Source organism: Oncorhynchus clarkii, chromosome 31 (assembly GCF_045791955.1).
Source record: "Oncorhynchus clarkii lewisi isolate Uvic-CL-2024 chromosome 31, UVic_Ocla_1.0, whole genome shotgun sequence".
NCBI lineage: Eukaryota > Metazoa > Chordata > Actinopteri > Salmoniformes > Salmonidae > Oncorhynchus > Oncorhynchus clarkii.
In genome coordinates, this window is record NC_092177.1 from 28,603,586 (window position 1) to 28,626,498 (window position 22,913).

Below are 22,913 nucleotides of genomic sequence, written 5' to 3' on the forward strand. Positions count from 1 at the left end.
AGACAGAAATAACAAAAACGCCTACTTTTATTTAGCAAAATTTTATTTTAACAGTTCATATCTTCTCAGAACACTTTAGATATATTTACAAATATAATTTGTGGACATGGCTTGGGTTAGGGTCTGAAAAAGCTATTTATATTCACATTGTAGCCCTGGTCGGTTAGAATGATTGTCATGGCCGACGTAAGGACACGTGACACATTTGATCAGTTATTAATTACTATAAAATAAAAATACAGCCTATTCTCAATCTAAGGCATTCTATTCTACCGTCATAGCAACTGAATCATGATATCAATTAAGAACAGTTAGCTCTGTATTCAGGTCCACAGATGCAGAAAGGGATCGGAATTAAAAAACATAACAGGACCTGGAACATTTCTAGTATTAAAGCAGCGACTGTCCTGTATTGGTCCGATCTACAGTATCCGTGACTGGATGTGCCAGCGCCACTGCCATTAGCTAAGCACATGTAGACCTGACCAAGGATCAAGCGTTTCATATTGAACAAGTCTACAGCAATCCCCTGCACTTTGAAAAGATAAAAGGTTAGTCAAGTCAAGGAGGGGAGTTCATAAAAGGCCTGGATGGGAGGAGACCGGAGAGGAGAGAGAAAACTTTCTTTCCAGAATACCACACACATACACACACACACCTCTCGAACAGGACTATACAGTAAAGTTACTTCTTGGTGACAAGTCAACCCTGTGTAATTCATTTTAGAAAGCTTTTCAACCCTTTCAAGAAGTGGAAAACCTCCCACAGTGCAAAGTGTCTTATGTTGTGATGAATAATAAAACTGGTTGCACATGAAAACAAAAAAAGGTTTCTCCTCAGAAAGAGAAGCATGTTAAATGATTAAGGGCTTGTTTGTTTAGTTAAAGTTACATTCTCAAAGCTAAGCTCATGGGTCTAAGTCCAGACATAAGGTATGTAAAATATAAAGCTATTTCAGAGAAACCTTCTGGTTTATTAAATGTGACAGAGTCAACAGATTTATTATGAAGCAAAAAACAAAGGTCCCCAAACCTCTCCGTTTGGACGATTCAAGCATAGGGAATTCAAGCTTCTCGACACAGATTTTAAAGAACCCATAAACGAGACAAGAACAAGACTGACCAAATCGCATTTTCTCCCATCAGCATCATTTAGCGGTAGACTCACTCCGTCACACTGCTGCTATACAGAGAAGTGTGTGGCGCAGTAGTCAGAGTTCATGTTAACCTTCAGACACCATATGACTGCAAACTTTCACACTGTGATAAAGCACTGAAACATTTCCCCCCCTCAGTCCACCCCTGTCGGAGACCAAGGCGATTGTCAGAGGTGGTTGGGGGATGAAAGTCAGAACTTCACAAAATGCCCTCAATCAACGTGCCCAGACATCTTCCCTCTACAGTATGAGGATCCCCTGCCCTAGGCTCAGAGTACTGGAGAACAGGAGGGTTTCCTGTAGCCTCCTGGGTAACACCAAAACCGGACCTGACTCAATTCCACCCCAACCCGTAGTCCCTATCCCTTGGCACTTTGTAAGCATTTGACAGGCTTAAGCAATATAATAGCTTCACCTTGTGGAATCGTTACCATATTGCTTACACCAATCCAATCTACTAAAGTGCCTAGAGGGCAGGAGACAGGGCTTAATTTAGAACAGAGCATAGGGTAACTGCACTGACTACCCTGGCAAAGGGCACGAGTCTAATAGAACCAACATTTAAATAAAGTAACATCCATTCGCAGTACCCCACCCACAGACGCATTGGCCCAATACTGATTACATACATAATACAATAACACTTAAATATGAGGAAATATATTTTCGTATATTGTATATAAACAGACGGCCAAATTATGACACAAATAATTGAAACAATAATTATTTTTTTTCCAGGAGAAGTAACATAGAAGCTTAGTGGAGAAGCACTGGAATTTGTATGGAACGAGCTAGACAGCTAGACAGACAGCGAATGTAGGAGACACATCCATCTACAGCCAGGTCAAAACTGTGTTTTAGCCCTAGAAAAAGGAACTTTGGGCGTCGTAAGAGAAAACTTCCAACCATTCAAGTTAGTTTAATGAAACTCATGGACCTCGTCTGACTGCAATTAACCAACATACACACACACGTTAATCCGCTACGGGCTATAGCCATTCATATGGTAAGTGTATAAATTCATGCAGTCATTGCTGGGGGTCAAGTTATACCTCAGCGCTCAGGATGCAATTAAATTCAAAATTGATATGAGTTAGTTAAACATTAAGTCTACATACATGTAAAAACATAACATGTCAAGATCTGAGGACATAAACCTAAAGACCAGGAACCGAAAGTTAACAGCAATAGTTCAAATATTTACTAAATCACCAGCTTTGTCAAATTCCTACATCCTTCAGTTTGTAAATTTGAAATAGTAGGCAACCACCCTCAGCAGTGCCGGAAGAAACCGGAAGCATCCGGTTTTCAGGGGAAAAGCTGAGAAGAGGCGAAGTTTGAAAGCCGTATGCTTCCGGTTTCTTACGACCCCACTCAGGCATTTATTTTATGCCTGCTACCTTAGGTTAGTAGGCAACAGTCATTTCATAATACCATTTGTTTGATTCATAGACCTGAGTGCCCCCGTGTGGCCATAAGGAGAAGAGCAGGAGTGAGGGACTACTGGGAGATGGCAAGGGAAGGCGGAGGGGCTCTGACCAGCCCTTTGGGGCATAGGGGTAAACCATGGGAGAATAGGACCTGGAGAGTTTAAATGAGAGCAAGTCTGGGTCTTACCAGACCCAGACAAATCCAGAATTCTAGGTCGGATTACAATTTGGGTAGGATGGGATTAGAGTTAAATAGTGCCGCTTCTGGTTTGGGAACCGGCAAGTCGTAACACACGTGTAAATACTCCCTTATCCACTGGAGATACTTAGGGATCATGTAGGCAGACCCTGAGAGACTACAATACCCAGGTTCCCCAGCCCACCAATCAGTACTAGAGTTTCCTGACTCACTCATGACACAAGAAGTAGTGAACTCATAGCGATCATATAGCAAAGTGTTGTACATAGATCCTGGAATATTCTCAAACCAGAATACCCCCCCTAAAACTAGACATGAGATAACAGCAATTACATTTAACGAAGACAAAAAATTAATAAATTACGTCGCACGCCCTGCACAACACTTAAAAAACAACAGTATGAACAAAACAACATTTAAAAAATAACCAAGTGTCAACTGTTGTAAGTATGGGAGGATGAGAGCCCTTGAAGTGAGCACATTGAAGGAGGAATAGAGATTTTCCCCTGAAGCTTTGTTTCTCTTTTTAGATATATATATATATATAACGTTTTTATTTTCATGTGGTGGGGGTGCAAAGTTAGCGTTCTGGGAGTCCCTGTCCCCCCCTCAATCCCTGTGCTCTTCCTCTGGCTGAGGGCGGGTGTGTACGTGTGGAGGGGGTAAGGGGGTCTGGAGCTCAGCTGGACAAGAACTCTGGAAGTGCAATATTCACAAGCCTCTGAAGGGAGAGCTGCAGCCTCACATCTCTAGAGAGAGAAAGACACAAAGAGAACAAGTGTCAATATTTGACATCCACAAAGTAATTCACTTTTCTATACAACATGTGCAGTACAGTAACAATAAATCAACTATACAAACAGTTGTTTCCAAAATAACTCTCACACCTGACAGGGCTTCAATGGGCTGACTGGAGGGGTGGAGGGTGGACACGGGGGTCCCCTTGTCCTCGAAGGCCACCCTGGGTCCATTGGGGGCCCCATCACAGTCGATGAGGCCCTGGTTGCGGCCATCAGCATCGATGAGGGGACGGCCCTTGGAGTTGACGCCCAGGTCAATGAATTCCTCAAAGCTCCAGGGGCCAGGCTTACCGTTCAGCCCCGGGGCCAGCTTGTTAGAGTCCTCGTTCAGGAACTCTGAGCCCCCCACTAAACAAACCTTAGGCACTGGACTGGAGGGGAGAGAGGGAGTGAATGAAAGATGCCTATAGCCAAAAATAATCCTATATCATTGTGTCTAGAGCATTTGGGAGTGGTATACCTTGTGTGGGTGTGTGTGTCATACCTAACAGCCAGAGGCCCCTCAGCGGTGGTTCTGTTGTTCTCCTTGTTGTCTGCCTCCGGTATCCCGTTCACGCATCCCAACGGCTCCTCCCGCACTCCCATTGGTTCGCTGCGGGCCAGTCCACGCTCCAGGTCGTCCGTCTCCAAGGCAACATCACCGGGCTGGGTTGACTCGTCGTCTACGGGGACAAATAAGCAGATAACTCAATATGCACACTCACAAACAGGAGTGGTGTCTGTGCAAACAATCAATCACATACAGTGTATGCACTCACTAGGGATGTGACGCCTGGACAATTTTTCTTAAAGTTTAAACTGCCATTTTTGTATCTGTGTCCGTTAAAACCAAGAAAAATTAAACAGTTTAGTCAATTCACAACAATCTATCAGTATAGGCAGGTCAGCCACCAGACAGTCAGAACCGTGTACTAGGCCTATCTATCAGTATAGGCAGGTCAGCCACCAGACAGTCAGAACCGTGTACTAGGCCTATCTATCAGTATAGGCAGGTCAGCCACCAGTCAGTCAGAACCATGTACTAGGCCTATCTATCAGTATAGGCAGGTCAGCCACCAGACAGTCAGAACCGTGCACTAGGTCTATCTATCAGTATAGGCAGGTCAGCCCCCAGACAGTCAGAACCGTGTACTAGGCCTATCTATCAGTATAGGCAGGTCAGCCACCAGACAGTCAGAACCGTGTACTAGGCCTATCTATCAGTATAGGCAGGACAGCCACCAGACAGTCAGAACCGTGTACTAGGCCTATCTATCAGTATAGGCAGGTCAGCCACCAGACAGTCAGAACCGTGCACTAGGTATATCTATCAGTATAGGCAGGTCAGCCACCAGACAGTCAGAACCGTGTATTAGGCCTATCTATCAGTATAGGCAGGTCAGCCACCAGACAGTCAGAACCGTGTACTAGGCCTATCTATCAGTATAGGCAGGTCAGCCACCAGACAGTCAGAACCGTTTACTAGGCCTATCTATAAGTATAGGCAGGTCAGCCACCAGACAGTCAGAACCGTGTACTAGGCCTATCTATCAGTATAGGAGGGTCAGCCACCAGACAGTCAGAACCGTGTACTAGGCCTATCTATCAGTATAGGCAGGTCAGCCACCAGACAGTCAGAACCGTGTACTAGGCCTATCTATCAGTATAGGCAGGTCAGCCACCAGACAGTCAGAACCGTGCACTAGGCCTATCTATCAGTATAGGAAGGTCAGCCACCAGACAGTCAGAACCGCGTACTAGGCCTATCTATCAGTATAGGCAGGTCAGCCACCAGACAGTCAGAACCGTGTACTAGGCCTATCTATCAGTATAGGTAGGTCAGCCACCAGACAGTCAGAACTGTTTACTAGGCCTATCTATCAGTATAGGCAGGTCAGCCACCAGACAGTCAGAACCGTGTACTAGGCCTATCTATCAGTATAGGCAGGTCAGCAGCCAGACAGTCAGAACCGTGTACTAGGCCTATCTATCAGTATAGGCAGGTCAGCCACCAGACAGTCAGAACCGTGTACTAGGCCTATCTATCAGTATAGGCAGGTCAGCCACCAGACAGTCAGAACCGTTTACTAGGCCTATCTATCAGTATAGGCAGGTCAGCCACCAGACAGTCAGAACCGTGTACTAGGCCTATCTATCAGTATAGGCAGGTCAGCCACCAGACAGTCAGAACCGTTTACTAGGCCTATCTATCAGTATAGGCAGGTCAGCCACCAGACAGTCAGAACCGTGTACTAGGCCTATCTATCAGTATAGGCAGGTCAGCCACCAGACAGTCAGAACCGTTTACTAGGCCTATCTATCAGTATAGGCAGGTCAGCCACCAGACAGTCAGAACCGTGTACTAGGCCTATCTATCAGTATAGGCAGGTCAGCCACCAGACAGTCAGAACCATGCACTAGGCCTATCTATCAGTATAGGCAGGTCAGCCACCAGACAGTCAGAACCGTGCACTAGGCCTATCTATCGGCAATCAAAAGCTGTATCCCACAATTTCTTGGCTTGCAATGTCCAAGCCGCGCTGCTTCTTTACACAGCGCGCATCCAACCAGGAAGTCAGCCGCACCAATGTGTCGGAGGAAACACTGTGCACCTGGCAACCTGGTTAGCGTGCACTGCGCACGGCCTGCCACAGGAGTCGCTAGTTCGCGATGAGACAAGATATCCCTACCGGCCAACCCCTCCCTAACCTGGACGACGCTAGGCCAATTGTGCGTCGCCCCATGGACCTCCCGGTCGCGGCCGGCTGCGACAGAGCCTGGGCTCGAACCCAGAGTCTCTGGTGGCACAGCTAGCACTGAGATGCAGTGCCTTAGACCACTGCGCCACACGGGAGGCCCTGGCTAGGATATTCTACGTGCAAAAGACCGAAGACTGAACACACACACACACTAGCATCATTAGCGAAGACAGAGGAAGAGGCAAAGAAAGAGGTTTCACTCTTGCCAAAATCTGTCCAAAAAGGTCTTATTTATTTTGGACCTGAGCTCGTCACCTGCTTTCCACCTTTGGGACAACAATTCCCATTGTTAGGGTGGAGACATGAGTGTCTCGTCATCATATACAGAACTCTGGCCAAGAGCAGGCGAGCCAGGGTAAGAGAGAGGGACGAGGGGGCAGGCAGAAAGAATGTCTAGGAAATCTGTGTCTCACAATGTCTTGATTTTCTTGCCTTGCAAACTCACCAAAGTAGCCTAAAGTTGGCCCCTTCCACTTTGTTTTTATTTAAAGGACAACATTCCCCAGGCCTTCATAGCCAACCATCTAGTTAGGCTATAACACAGAAAATAATATGTTATAATAATATGATAACTGCATTGTGATTTAAATTTGGTATAAAAAAAACTGTAAATATAAGGATCCCAACTGTGTTTAAACATTTGAATGTTTAAACGTTCACACCCCTAACACACGCTAGAGCTGGGATGACATACTGAAAATGATTAACAACGACCACTTACCAAAGGCATTTTACTGATATCGATAACTGGGATAAATAGCCTATACCAGAGAAATGTGAAGTTTGAAATGAAAGAAGTCTGCTAATTTGGGAAATTTCTAACAAGACAGTTGATGGTTACATCTGAAGTAGCAGTAGTAGCAAGTACTCATTAAAGTTAATCGTTCTATTTATCGCTATAACTCAGTCCATTTATGGGATTTTTGCCCATACTGCCCAGCTGTCTCACACACACACCCCGTTGTGTCAAAGGGATGGTTAAGTGAGGACAGTTACCCTTGGTTTCGACACAGTTGGTTTCTTCTTCGCCCTCCTCATCCTGTATGTCTTTCTCATCCTCATCCTCATCCTCATCCTCATCTCCTCCCTACACAGGACACATGGACAGAGCGCCAGTTAAAATATGTATCAACTAGTATGTGGGAGGATTACTGGATGTTTTAATCCAGCTGATTTGGCTATTGTGGAAAGCAGTTTCCATGGAGATATCAGAGCTTGAGAAATGTGAACTCACCTTTTCTTGATCCCCTTTTCTGGTTCTCTTCATGATCTCCTCAATTCTCTGCAAGTCGAAGAGCAACAGAGAGATTCACGTGAACAATTTCTGGCAAATTACACCCTGCAGACATGCTCAATGTAAAACAAGTTATAAAATGTTTGAATGGTTGGGCTGCCTTTAAGTTCAAGTGTTGGTATACAGGGAGTGGATGCAGGTGCTATTTTCACTGAGTGTGCATGATGAACAGGCTACTGAAACATCCAGTCAACGTATGCAGTGTGTATGATCAAGCATGCATGATGTGATGGTGATTCTCCACCCACCTTCTTCCTCTCCATGCGTTCCTTATGGTTCTGGGCCATTACCCTTTCCCTCTCAATGCGGACCTTCTCTGCAACAATTGCAGCCTGAGCCTCCGCCTCTTCACGCTGCGATTGGACAAACAGGTGGTCAATCACAAGCAACCAATCAAACTATAAAATGACACCAACAACACTGTCAATGTGTGTGTCCCTACCTCTTTCTGTAGCTCAGCCTGTCTCCCGGCCTCCTCAGCCTCCAGTCTCTCTCGGTCTGCCTCGGCCATGAGAGCGTCCTCCTCCTCCTTTTTCTTCTTCTCCTCCGCCAGCCTCCTCTCCTCCTCCAGGCATTTCAACCGTGCCTCCTCGGCCAAGCGTTTCTCCTCCTCCTTCCTCAGCCTGTAGATAGGATAGGAAAGGTCAATGCCACCCCCCACAGAAAGATGGAGACCACCTGAAAGTGTTCTAGCAGCATGCCTCCTTACTTCTCCTCCTCCTCTCTCAGTACTCGGAGTGCCTCTTCTCTCTCCTTCTTCTCCCGTGCCAGACGGCGGTTCTCGGCAAGGATCATGGCGGCCTCGGCTGCAGAGTTGGTGCCCGCCATGGACTTCTCTGAAAGACCGATAGGAGCCACACAGGAGGTTAGTAAATGTATTGTTTCATTAAAATGAAAAATCCACCCAAAACCATTGCTTTAATTTAGAGTGTTAAATAACACTAATATATGTGAGAACAATATTTTTTGTGAACAAATGTTTCATTTCGGCATTATAATGAAGGCTGGTAGCAACAAGGAGAATTGTTATGGATATCTGTTGCAGCTCAAGTCGACTACAAAATCCACAATGCAATGTTCTCTCTATGGGCTGGCTGGCTGGCTGGCTGGCTGGCTGGCTGGCTGGCTGGCTGGCTATCTAGCTAGCAAACGTAGCTACACACAAATTCGAAAGACAACATCAGCATGCAAAGTAGCTAGTTAGCTGTAGAAATCGCCTAAACAAACTGCACTATCAATTTAGGAGTCTACAATCTCACCATGTTCAACCTGCAGATCGATGTGCCTCACAGTAGTCTGACATTCACAACGGCCGATATACTTTTGAGGTGATGGGAAACGTCAATAGTGTGCTCTCCTTCAAGGAGTGAATGTGAGTCTATTGGGTCACTAGCTCAAAAACCCAACATTAGCACGAATTTCGTCAACAAGAAGTACATCATTACAAATCTTTTTGAGATGTGAGAATTAACTTGCCATCTATGGTATCGTATAGCTTTGGAATCGTGGCATTGAGGAAAATAGGCTGAAAAGGGATTGCATGACGATTAGCTTAGCAACCGCGTGACACAGCATGACAAAGTGAACGCGATTGGTCAAAAGTCTACTGGGTGGGGCGTTATACATTCCTTCATTCATTGGATTCCTATCTCCTTTCTATAATATCTCTGGCAATGTCGCCATGCAATGCACCCTGGACTAAAGAGGCAGACAAACAGAAATAATGTGCTAGACCCTCTGTTAAATGACATTTCTCCAGGTAGGAATATTGCAACTTAGAACTTCCAGTGTAGTGATAGCGACTATCACAACGCTACGGATTTCTGCCTGCTTCACCGCCAATCACTCAGATACACATGAAAACATGAAATGACCCAAGGAATTGATAAATCACTCAGATGCACTAAAACCACAAAACGTTAAAAATGGGTGAACCTTTGACATAACCAAGCCACAACATAACCACAGAGCAGCCATAGCACTATTACAGAGTACACACACACGCACACACAGAGAGCGACACACAGAGCGACACACAACCATCTCTGTGGCTTCTGGTCATAAAAACATATACTGCAGAATAAGTCCTATTGGGAGCAGTGAGGGCCTTCAGCGCACACACACACAATCCATTAACCCTCTCCTTAACTATCTCCTAATGAGTTATACAGTAGTAGTACAGGACTCCAACCAGAACGGGGTACTAGACCTCTAGGGCTAACAGCATGGAACTACAGCTGGTTCACAGAGCATTTACAGCTCCACACTAAGCTGCTGCTGGGGCTGCCATGTCCCTTTCCCTTGCTAATGAACCGCACAGGAGCCCACTAACACACTGTGTTGAAACAGCTATTAAGCCATAGATCAGGGTTCCCCAACTGGCAGGCCGCAGGTTTTTATTTGGCCCTCTGTTGGACATATGTGTATATTTTTTTATACCAGGAAATCAGGTCCAAGTTAATTTAATTTGGGAAATCTCTTCAAGTATTTCCACGTATAACAGAGATCATATACATACATATTATATCTGTTTGGGCTTCTTGCGGTCAATTTGCAGTCTACAAATCATTTATAATTATGTTCTGGCCCCCGATCCATCCACTCAACAAAAAAAATATGCTGCTGAATCTAGTTGATGATCACTGCCATAAATCATTTAGATACATCCGGATAGAGGACAGAGCAGAGGCTGATGCTCTTTATGGGAACTCAGTAATACAATACAGGGTTTCCAACACACTGCCTCAGGGGCTTACAGTATAGGCTCCCTCTCTTCTTATTCGAAGAAAGTGAGTCTCAGAAGACTGAGATTGTCAGCGTTGGTTCTTGATTAATCTGAGCTCGGCAAAGTCCTTACTTAAGTGAGATTTCAGCCTTATGTCATGACTGTGGTACTAACAGATGGAAACAGCTAACTCAGCTCAGAGAGAAAGGCCATCTCAGTGAGGTTGTAGGTTCTCTTTGCTCACCGTCCTTGTCTTTGGTCTTAGTGGAGGATGTGGAAGCAGGAGTCGGTGTTGAGCTGGTCTGGGGGGGCTCTGGGGACTGGCGGGCCACAGCCTGGATGGGACACAGGTCCTTTGGCTTGGAGTCTTTCTTCCGCAGGGTGGGGGGGCCGGTCGGGGTGAGGGCCGGTCTCTGGATGGGTGGTGGCTTGGCCGAGCTGGGCTGAGGGGATGGGGGCTTGGCCGAGCTGGGTTGAGGGGACGGGGGGCGATGTTTGGTACCTCCGGGTGACGGGGGACGGTTACGGGGGCTTTGCCTGTAGAGGGGAGACAAGATTTGACAGTTTTATCAATTATCCAACAAATCTAAACTATTTCATAGTACACAATTAAACAAGAAACATCTAATATTGTTTAATATACAATATTGTTAACACATTTTCTGGGGGAGAGCTGTGATGTCTTACTTTGCTGCACTGGGGGAGGGGGTTCTTTTGCTGGCGGGGAGGGTGGCAGGGGAGGGCGAGCGGTGGCGTCCCGCGATGTTGGAGGGCGAGGCGGGGCGCTTCCCTCCGGGCGACGAGAACCGTTTCTCCTTCTGTCGTTCCACAAAGAGAGAGGCAATTCAGTCCATTACGTCATCCGGCTAGGGTATCCTTAAAATAACACGTTGGATTAACACTAGAACAGCAACCCTTCATGAGAATACAGTGAACCAGTAGAAGTGGATCGATAACATGGAGTGACCAGATAGCACCTGATCCATGACACAGACAGTCTCCCCATGTGGTCTCAGAGTGTCCCCCCCTACTGCAGCACACAGCAGGCTTTAAATAACATCACAGGTGTGGGCAAGTCTGATTCAAATATATCCATTTATAAAAAGCCCGTACCACAAGAGGTGTATGCTGACCGGCACAGCAAGGACACCCACACCTGGTAACACAGAGGGTCACACACGTAAACTGACATGCATGCCAAACTTAGGAGGTGTGTGTGTACAGCTATAACTATTTAAATCAGGGTTTATCTGAACACTGCTTAGTAAAAGAGCAGGGTGAATTTAGTTCTAAACTGTTTGCTTCTAGTGGGGTAGAAATTAGAGGTCGTCCGATTTATCGGAATGGCCATTGATTTAGGACCAATTTCAAGATTTCATAACAATCGGTAATCGGCATTTTTGGACGCCGATTATCGCCGATTATGTTGCAATTCACAATGAGATTGCGTGCCAGGCTGACCACCTGTTATGCGAGTGCAGGCAGCGAGGAGCCATGGTAAGTTGCTAGCTTGCATTAAACTTATCTTATAAAAAAACAATCAATCAATCTTGACTAGAGGTCGACCGATTATGATTTTTCAACGCCGATACCGATTATTGGAGGACCAAAAAAAGCAAACATAACATAATAACACACAGAAATAGGAGCCTTAGGTCATTAATATGGTCGAATCCGGAAACTATCATTTCAAAAACAAAACGTTTATTATTTCAGTGAAATACGGAACCGTTCCGTATTTTATCTAACGGACGGCATCCATAAGTCTAAATATTCCTGTTATAATAATGACAATGTAATTGTCGTTATTACAAATAAATGTAAAAAAAGTGTTTTTTTGTTGTTGTTGAAATCGGACGATTTCGGTATCGGCTTTTTTTGGTCCTCCAATAATCCGTATCGGCGTTGAAAAATCATTATCAGTCGACCTCTAATACATACCCCAACCAGAAGCCATGGATTACAGGCAACATCCGCACTGAGCTAAAGGGCAGAGCTGCCGCTTCCAAGGAGCGGGATTCTAACCCGGATGCTTATAAGAAATCCCGTTACGTCCTCTGACGAACCATCAAAGAGGCAAAGAGTCAATACAGGACTAACATTGAATCGTACTACACCGGCTCCGACGCTCGTCGGATGTGGCAGGTCTGGCAAATGTGAGCAAGACCTTTAACTTCTTATGGCTGGAGGGCAGTATTGAGTAGCTTGGATGAATAAGGTACCCAGAGAAAACTGCCTGCCAGATATATTTAGATTTGGATAGAAAACACACTGAAGCTTCTAAAACTGTTTGAATGATGTCTGTGAGTATAACATAACTCATATGGCAGGCAAAAACCTGAGAAAAAATCCAACCAGGAAGTGGGAAATCTGAGGTCTGTTGGTTTTCAAGTCTTTGCCTATCCAAGATAGTGTAAGTTTAGTCCGATTGCACTTCCTAAGGCTTCCACTAGATGTCAACCGTCTTTAGAACCTTGTTTCAGGCTTCTACTGTGAAGGGGGAGCGAATAAGAGCTGTTTAAGAGGTCTGGCAGAATGCCATGAGCCAAGTCATGCGCGCGGCAGTGAGAGTGAGCAGCGTTCCTTTTCATTTCTAAAGACAAAGGAATTGTCCGGTTGGAATATTATTGAAGATTTATGATTAAAAACATCCTTAAGATTGATTCTATACATCGTTTGACATGTTTCTACTAACTGTAATATAACTTTTTGACTTTGTCTGGACTAAGTGCCTGCGCCTCGTGAATTTGGATTTGTGAACAAAAAGGAGGTATTTGGACATAAATGATGGACTTTATCGAACAAAACAAACATTTATTGTGGAACTGGGATTCCTGGGAGTGCATTCCGATGAAGATCAAAGGTAAGTGAATATTTATAATGCTATTTCTGACTTCTGTTGACTCCACAACATGGCGGATATCTGTATGGCTTGTTTTGGTCTCAGAGCTGTATTCAGATTATTGCATGGTGTGCTTTTTCCATAAAGCTTTTTTGAAATCTGACACAGTGGTTGCATTAAGGAGAAGTACATCTTTAAACAGGTCAACATTCACAAGGCCGCAGGGCCAGATGGATTACCAGGACGTGATTTCCAAGCACGCGCTGACCAACTGGCAAGTGCCTTCACTGACATTTTCAACCTGTCCCTGAGTCTGTAATACCAACATGTTTCAATCAGACCACCATAGTCCCTGTGCCCAAGAACACTAAGGTAACCTGCCTTAATGACTACCGACGTCTGCAGCCATGAAGTGCTTTGAAAGGCTGGTCATGGCTCACATCGACACCATTATCCTAGAAACCAAAGACCCACTTCAATTTGCATACCACCCCAATTGATCCACAGATGATGCACTCTATTGCACTCCACACTGCCCTTTCCCACCTGGACAAAAGGAACACCTACGTGAGAATGCTATTCATTGACTACAGCTCAGCGTTCAACACCATAGTGCCCTTAAAAGCACATCACTAAGCTAAGGACACTGGGACTAAACACCTCCCTCTGCAACTGGATCCTGGACTTCCTGACTGGCCGCCCCCAGGTGGTAAGGGTAGGTAACAACATCTGCGAAGCTGATCCTCAATATTTGGGGTGTGCTCAGTCCCGCACTCCCTGTTCACTCATGACTACAAGGACAACAGTGGTAGGCCTGATCACCGACAATGATGAGACAGCCTATAGGGAGGAGGTCAGAGACCTGGCCGTGTGGTGCCAGGATAACAACCTATCCCTCAACGTGATCAAGACAAAGGAGAGGATTGTGGACTACAGGAAAAAGGAGGACCGAGCACACCCCCATTCTCATCGATAGGGCTGTAAAGGAGCAGGTCGAGAGCTTCAACTTCCTTGGTGTCCACAACAACACCAACAAACTAACATGGTCCAAGCACACCAAGACAGTTGTGAAGAGGGCACAAAATTTGAAAAGAGGGCACCTATTCCCCCTCAGGAGACTGAAAAGATTTGGCATGGGTCCTCAGATCCTCAAAAAGTTCTACAGCTGCACCATTGAGAGCATTCTGACTGGTTGCTTCACTGCCTGGTACGGCAACTGCTCAGCCTCCGACCGCAAGGCACTACAGAGGGTAGTGCGAACGCCCCAGTACATCACTGGGGCCAAGATTCCTGCCATCCAGGACCTCTATACCAGGCAGTGTCAGAGGAAGGCCCTAAAAATTGTCAAAGACTCCAGCCACCCAAGTCAGAGTGTTCTCTCTGCTACCGCACAGCAAGTGGTACCGGAGCGCCACGTCTGGGTCCAAAAGGCTTCTTAACAGCTTCTACCCCCAAGCGTTAAGACTCCTGAACAGCTCAAAGGGCTACCCTCTTTTACGCCACTGCTACTCTTACTATCTATGCATAGTCACTTTAATAACTCCACCTACTGTACATGTACATATTACATTGACTAACCGGTGCCCCCGCACATTGACTCTGTACCGGTACCCCCTGTATATAGCCTTGCTACTGTTATTTGACTGCTGCTCTAATTATTTGTTATTTAAAAAAAAAGTTTTACTTAACACTTACTTTTCTTAAAACTGCATTGTTGGTTAAGGGCTTGTAAGTAAGCATTTCACTGTAAGATCTATCTATACCTGTTGTATTCGGCTCATGTGACAAATACAATTTGATTTGATAGGCCCAGGGTGTTGCCTGCGCCGTCTGTCTGTCCTGCTCTGCATGGCCTGAACCAGCCACAGCCAGCCACTCCAACTGTACTCAGCCTGTTGTGGGCTCCTTTGTCTGTCTGTGACAAAGGCACTCCTTCATATCCATGGAGGACCATGGAGAAAGGACAGAGGGCGAGAGAGCCAGGCAGTGGAGGACACTGAACGAATCAAAGCTTGCCTCAGGCTGCATGGAACATGTCTCGAGGCTAACATGACGCTGCTAATGCCCAATGAACCTACTTGGGGGCTAAAACACTTGAATGCAGTAGTGGCATCCTTGTCTTACTGAATTGTTTGGTAAACATCTCTAATGCAACAAGAGTGAAAGAAGCATTTCTTCTAGTGAACAATGGTCTTCTCCCCAATGGACAACGAAGGTATTCAATTTAATTCAGACTTGTCTGAGTTGTGAGAGAGCAGTGGGATTCTGAGCAAACAGCTCAGTATTATGGATGGATAACCCACAGGGCTGCTTTGACTGGCAAATTATAGAGGATGTACGCATATAACTGAGTGACATTTGTATACTGGAGTTATTTTGTCCAACATCATTGCAGGTTTGGCGAGAGTGTTATCACCATGTTCCTGTTACTAAATCCTGGTGTCCAAAGGGCTTCTGGGAAAGACAACCCACACACCTTTACATGATCTACATTTCCACTGTCTCCTTCATTTATTTTTGATGACCTGGGAGGGGACTGTACTTGCTAAGAACACAAAAACTATGCATGCATAGCCGACTGCCAAGTCGCTACAATTGAAACCTAATCACACCCCATTAACCTCGAGTGTAGGGGGCAGTATTTTGATGTTTGAATGAAAAACGTACCCAAATGAAACTGCCTATTTCTCAGGCCCAGAATCTAGAATATGCATATAATTGTCAGATTAGAATAGAAAACACTATAAAGCTTCCAAAACTGTCAAAATATTGTCTGTGAGTATAACAGAACTGATATTGCAGGCGAAAACCTGAGGAAAATCCAACGAGGAAGTGCTGTTTTTCCTGAAACCTCTGTTCCATTACATGCCTTCCCTCCATTTATAGGGATATCAACCAGATTCCTTTTCCTATGGTTTCCACATGGTGTGGAACAGTCTTTAGACATAGTTTCAGGCTTTTATTCTGAAAAATGAGCGAAAAAGATCACATCGCGTCAGTGGAAGGCTGGGTGCCAGCGGTGTTTTGCATGCGCGAGCAGCTTGGAGCAGACAAAAACTGACATGTTTCTACGAACTTTACAGATACTATTTGGAATTTGTCTGCCCCGTTGTGACCGCTCGAGCCTGTGGATTTCTGAACATAACGCGCCAACCAAACCAAGAGGTTTTTGGATTTAAAAATAATCTTTATTGTGTAACTGGGAGTCTCGTGAGTGCAAACATCCGAAGATCAAAGGTAAGAGATTCATTTTATTGCTTTTCTGACTTTCGTGAACAATCTACTTTTTTTGTTGCTAGCTGTTTGTAATGTTTTGTCTGCTGAGAGAGATGTCCTAACACAAACGCTTGGATAGCTTTCGCCGAAAAGCTTTTTTGAAATCTGACACGCCAGGTGGATTAACATCAAGCTAAACTGTGTTTTGCTATATTGCGAATTCATGAAAATAAAAAATAAAAATTGTAATTTAATTTGGCGCTCTGCAATTCAGCGGATGTTGATGAAAATGATCCCGGGATGGGTGCACCAAGAAGTTAACAGGTTGTCATCATGCACATGAACACATTAGTTCTAAGTGCTCTACGTTTGCACCACTCCACTAATTCGGTGTCTTCCATTGGTCCATTCTATTAATGCTAATTCTATGTCTTCTAGATTCATGACGTCTTACCAGTGAGGGGTTCAGTTGGTCTGCCGAGGCCGAGGTGGGCAGGGTGGTGCTCTTCTGCCGGTCGATGCTGCGGCTGCGCACGGGTCCTCGCTGCATCAGGTGCAGGGGGCTGGGCGAGGCTGAACGAGGACACAGGTGACACTCTGGTAAAAGACAGTCATCGTAGCGCAGGGAAACCAGCCAATGGGAGCACGGGTAGAAGCAGCCGAGTTGGGTGAGCAAAGCAGAGGCATGGGGGGGAGCGATGGAGAGAAAGAGAGTAGAAAGAGAGGAAGACAATGGTTTGGGGGATAAGAGCACAAAACAACCTATTGTTAGATTATGGTAGCACGCAGTTGGTTGTTGAAGCATTGGGGATAAACTGGAAGTGGAAGGGCTGGAGGGTGGAGCCAGAGAGAGGCAAGGACAGACAGACTGGCATCCCCTGATTGGTGCCAAAGCTCCGGTGCTGCTCATAGCAAAACACATCACAACACGGCAATGAGCACATCGCCACAGCAGACACTGAACACAGCGCACATACAACCCACCACCGTCACAAAATCATCACATCAAAGCAGAAAACGCTGGCAGCGCTCACACACACACACACAGTAGTCTATAAACACCCTAAACCATCACTATCCAATAGCAATACTCAAGCACGCTGGAGGAGTGCATTCATTTCTAGTATTCATTCATGGTGATGGGTGGGAAAGAAATTGGTAGTTACATTTCAGGGTATACATTTAGAGAGAGCGAGAGATATATAGCAATATTGTTTTTGACAATGTCACAATAATTTTGCTCTAATGGCTGGACCTGCACCAAAACTCCAGTATATATATATTTTTTTGAGCCAAATTGTTTTCATCACTTTTATTTTCATGACTGATCAAAACTCGTTTTCTCATGGCTCGCTTGAATCTGCAGCAGACATATGGTGAGCAAAATGTTTGGAATATCGAATCACAATACATATAGAATCGTGAAAATCACAATATAGTATATATCGTATCGGCACCTAAGTATTGTGATAATATGGTATCATGAGGTCCCTTGCAAAAACTCCCATCCCTATTCAATCATATTCTTTGTTTCATCTGGTCATTTCAGGCTTTCTAGCATTTTCTGTTTTTTAAAAGACAGAGTTTTAGGGGCTTAGTCTAGTATGCCAATGCCACACACAATATTATATCCAGCTTGAATCGAATCCAAATCAAAAACCCAAAAGTTGAATAGGACAAATCCTTCACAGAGAATGATGTACGTCAGCCACAACCCTGCGTATTCCAGTAGCTAGCCCCTCTAGAAGGGTGCTAATGAGTAAGTCTTTCATACAGAGTCAGTGTAAGCTGCTGGTCTGTGGTTTGAGACTCTTAATACGGTTCTTAATACCGTCTAGCAAGTCTCCAGCTCCCTGGGTTCATTGACCAGTTACCAGCACAAACACTCAATCTCTTAGGCAACCAGCTGCGCACTGCACTGGGCCCACAAGAAAGTGCAGCTCCCAGACAAGACTCTACACACACCCCAGCCAATTGTGTCTGAGCTGTGAGTGCATGTGAGCAGATCCTGCACCTGTCTATGCACAACTTTGTGATCTCAAGTGTACTTTTACTGGATAGCACATTCTGTTCAAGACATGAACCACTGAGCAAGCAGGCCCCATCAACAGTGATGTAGACACCGCAGCCTTTAGACACCTTTAGACACCGCAGCCTTTAGACACCGCAGCCTTTAGACACCGCAGCCTTTAGACACCGCTGGACTGCAGCCTTTAGACACTACAGCCTTTAGACACTACAGCCTTTAGACACTACAGCCTTTAGACACTACAGCCTTTAGACACCGCTGGACTGCATCCTTTAGACACTACAGCCTTTAGACACCGCTGGACTGCAGCCTTTAGACACCGCTGGACTGCAGCCTTTAGACACTACAGCCTTTAGACACCGCTGGACTGCAGCCTTTAGACACTACAGCCTTTAGACACCGCTGGACTGCATCCTTTAGACACTACAGCCTTTAGACACCGCTGGACTGCAGCCTTTAGACACCGCTGGACTGCAGCCTTTAGACACTACAGCCTTTAGACACCGCTGGACTGCAGCCTTTAGACACCGCTGGACTGCAGCCTTTAGACACCGCTGGACTGCAGCCTTTAGACACTGCAGCCTTTAGACACTGCAGCCTTTAGACACTGCAGCCTTTAGACACTGCAGCCTTTAGACACTGCAGCCTTTAGACACTGCAGCCTTTAGACACTGCAGCCTTTAGACACTGCAGCCTTTAGACACTGCAGCCTTTAGACACTACAGCCTTTAGACACTACAGCCTTTAGACACTACAGCCTTTAGACACTGCAGCCTTTAGACACCGCTGGACTGCAGCCTTTAGACACCGCTGGACTACAGCCTTTAGACACCGCTGGACTACAGCCTTTAGACACTACAGCCTTTAGACACTACAGCCTTTAGACACTACAGCCTTTAGACACTACAGCCTTTAGACACTACAGCCTTTAGACACCGCTGGACTGCAGCCTTTAGACACTGCTGGACTACAGCCTTTAGACACTACAGCCTTTAGACACTACAGCCTTTAGACACTACAGCCTTTAGACACTACAGCCTTTAGACACTACAGCCTTTAGACACCGCTGGACTACAGCCTTTAGACACTACAGCCTTTAGACACCGCTGGACTACAGCCTTTAGACACTACAGCCTTTAGACACTACAGCCTTTAGACACTACAGCCTTTAGACACCGCTGGACTGCAGCCTTTAGACACCGACTGCAGGACTACAGCCTTTAGACACACTACAGCCTTTAGACACTACAGCCTTTAGACACTACACTACAGCCTTTAGACACTACAGCCTTTAGACACCGCTGGACTACAGCCTTTAGACACTACAGCCTTTAGACACCGCTGGACTACAGCCTTTAGACACTACAGCCTTTAGACACCGCTGGACTGCAGCCTTTAGACACCGCTGGACTACAGCCTTTAGACACTACAGCCTTTAGACACTACAGCCTTTAGACACTACAGCCTTTAGACACCGCTGGACTACAGCCTTTAGACACTACAGCCTTTAGACACTACAGCCTTTAGACACTACAGCCTTTAGACACCACTGGACTACAGCCTTTAGACACCGCTGGACTACTACCACAAAAAAAATTAACCAGAAAAGGGTCAGTTTTTTTCAAAGGATTTGCCTAGCCAGTAGCAGGGACCTGGGCTAGAGATATAGTTTATACAGCTAGGGACATAGTAGGGACCTGGGCTATAGAGATATATGTCTATACAGCTAAGGACATAGTAGGGCTCTGGGCTATAGAGATATATGTCTATACAGCTAGGGGCATAGCAGGGACCTTGGGTGGGTGTTTTATAGCTATTAACTGGTGATGTAATGGGGGCAGGGGTGTGGATTGAGGTGGAATTATCTTATACTGTATCTAGTGATATATTGGAGGACAGCAGTGGGGTGGGTCCCTGTGCGTTGCTGGGTCCTCACTCTCTACAGGGGGTCTCCTCTGTGGGGGTTACCTGGGGCTTCGCCTCCTTCGGACAGGGCTGCGGCGCTCTTGCTCCTAGCTATTGAGGCCTGGGTGGGGATGAGAAGGCGACTGAGGAAGCCTCCGTCCATGGGGCTCACCAGGGGCTTGCGAGCTACACGGCCGGAACAAGGCAACCCCCCCAAAAAATGGAGAAGCCAAAACAAGAAGAAAAGAAGGAGGAGAGGGGGGGGGGGGGGGGGGGTGTCAACACAAAGAAGGGGGCGGGATTTGGGGGTCACCATATGATTTCAACCAGTCACAGGAGAGAATCCACATAAGAAACCAAGGCTGTGTCTCAATAGTCTTAAAGGGAGTCCTTTCACCAATTCCACCCAGTGGGAATGAAGACAAGGAGAACAGGAAAGAGTATTGGTACACAGACCCAGAGTGAGTGTCAAGCAACTGAAGAGTACTACAAATGAGGTTTAATCAAGGTGTGTTCCTGGTGCAGAGGGGATGCTAAGGGGTAAAAAGGGTATTAGTGAACTCCGCCCACAAACAGGAGGGGGTGTGCTATGGGGTGGATAGGACGTACCGGGAACATGGAGCTAAGGGCTCAAAGTAAGTGGTTTCTACTGTTCAGACTATAGTAGTGTTTTGTATTGGAAAGAACAAGAACTTAAAGTCTTACGTTGAAATTGACAAACCAAGATGGTAACTCTAGGCCCTGCCCACTACGCATTTGTAAAGTATTCAGACCCTTGGACTTTTTCCACATTTTGTTGTTACATCCTTATTCTAAATGGCTTAAATAAAACAATTTCCTAATGAATCTACACGCAATACCCCATAATGACAAAGCAGAACAGGTTTGTAGATTTTTGTGTTTGCAAATATATAAAAATAAAAACAGAAATAAGTATCCAGACCCTTTGCTATGAGACTCAAAAATGAGCTCAGGTGCATCCTGTTTCCATTGATCATCCTTGCGATGTTTCTACAACTTGGTTGGAGTCGACTTGTGGTACATTCAATTGATTGGACATGATTTGGAAAGGCACATACACCTGTCTAAGGTCCCACAGTTGACAGTTCATGTCAGAGCAAAAACCAAGCCATGAGATTGAAGGAATTGTCCATAGAGCTCCGAGACAGGATTGTGTCGAGACACAGATCTGGGGAAGGGTACTAAAAAATGTCAACAACATTGAAGGTCCCCAAGAACACAGTGGCCTCCAGAATTCTTAAATGGAAGAAGTTTGGAACCACCAAGACTCTTCCTCAGGGATGCAAACTGGTGAGGGCCCCAAAAAGGTGACTTTTTTTTTGCACCGAAACATTAAAAAAAAAACCCTGCTAGGGAGAAATGCAGGCTTTAACTAACTAATCAACAAAGAATATGATCTACATGAGCAGTCTCTTTGTGTAAAATAAGTGGTTAATGTGAACCTAACTCACAGCTAAAAAAAAAATAAAGAAAGCAATCCAATGTTATTTTTTTCCTAGACTTGACTGCAAATGACACTCAAGTCTTGAGAAAAAAAACAATACACTAATATTGCAGTTAGTCATGACAGCCTTTATAATAGAACGCGTGTGACCACACACACACATCTAAATATTGCACTTGTGCTAAATAAAATTTTAAAAAGTAGAAACAGAATGAAACAAACATTCTATTTTTGCTCCAATCAATTTTTGAATAAGGTTGTAACTTAACAAAATATGGAATAAGTCAAGGGGTCTGAATAGTTCCAGAACGCACTGTATGTGAATAGACAGTGGCGTACATATTAGCAGGAGCTCTTGATCTCACAAAATGAAGGATTACAGTTCCCCCTTGGTTCCTATGGAAGACCAGTATCCCAGTAACAAAGGTCGATAAACAACAGAAACGTTGAAGTAAATCGGCCATTGCTCTATATTCCTGTTTGGCACTTTGGATAAAGGGATTTGCGTCGAGGCCTCCTTCAGGCTCCCTGACAGAGAGGGGACATCTGTTGCAGACACTCATGTTAGACGTAGAGTGGGCCAGCCTCTTATAGCATGGAGCCAGACCCTTAAACTTCTTCAGATCCAGCTGTGAAGCTCCAGACTGATTGGGGGTCAGGGTCGGCCAGGGAACGTGGTTAGGAACGGTTGGGGATGGGAGAGTTTTCCCTGTCTGGTTAGTGAAAGGATCCAGGTTAAGGACAGACATGGATGGCTCGTTGTGGGATTCCTCTCAGTATGGGAGATTCAAAGTTTGAGTTGATTAACAAAAAAGGCTAAAGGATGTTTAAACAGTTCATGGCGTCTCATATCACTGAGAAACTATTTGCCCTGTAAATGAGAATACTCTAAATACAGTCACTTTGAACAACTACTACAAGACATACAGTATGTTGGATGCAGTGGGGCATGGTTAACACATTGATATACAGTAACAGACATACAGTATGTTGGATACAGTGGGACATGGTTAACACATTGACATACAGTATGTTGGATGCAGTGGGACATGGTTAACACATTGACATACAGTATGTTGGATGTAGTGGGACATGGTTAACACATTGACATACA

The 22,913-nt window shown here is 45.4% G+C and overlaps 1 protein-coding gene across 1 annotated transcript in view; it reads right to left on the bottom strand.

The window, feature by feature from the left end:
* Window positions 1-25: 25 nt before the first annotated feature.
* Window positions 26-22,913, bottom strand: part of LOC139390522 (ensconsin-like) — a 47,609-nt gene continuing 24,721 nt past the window's right edge. The window contains exons 10-21 of the mRNA XM_071137688.1: window positions 20,398-20,520; window positions 16,855-16,997; window positions 11,030-11,160; window positions 10,587-10,879; window positions 8,327-8,453; window positions 8,060-8,240; window positions 7,866-7,970; window positions 7,558-7,605; window positions 7,320-7,410; window positions 4,070-4,247; window positions 3,673-3,956; window positions 26-3,534 (exon numbers count right to left, since the gene is read on the bottom strand). Coding sequence (XP_070993789.1) covers window positions 3,527-3,534; window positions 3,673-3,956; window positions 4,070-4,247; window positions 7,320-7,410; window positions 7,558-7,605; window positions 7,866-7,970; window positions 8,060-8,240; window positions 8,327-8,453; window positions 10,587-10,879; window positions 11,030-11,160; window positions 16,855-16,997; window positions 20,398-20,520 — 1,712 coding nt within the window. The 3' untranslated portion in view covers window positions 26-3,526. The remainder of the gene's footprint in view (window positions 3,535-3,672; window positions 3,957-4,069; window positions 4,248-7,319; window positions 7,411-7,557; window positions 7,606-7,865; window positions 7,971-8,059; window positions 8,241-8,326; window positions 8,454-10,586; window positions 10,880-11,029; window positions 11,161-16,854; window positions 16,998-20,397; window positions 20,521-22,913) is intronic.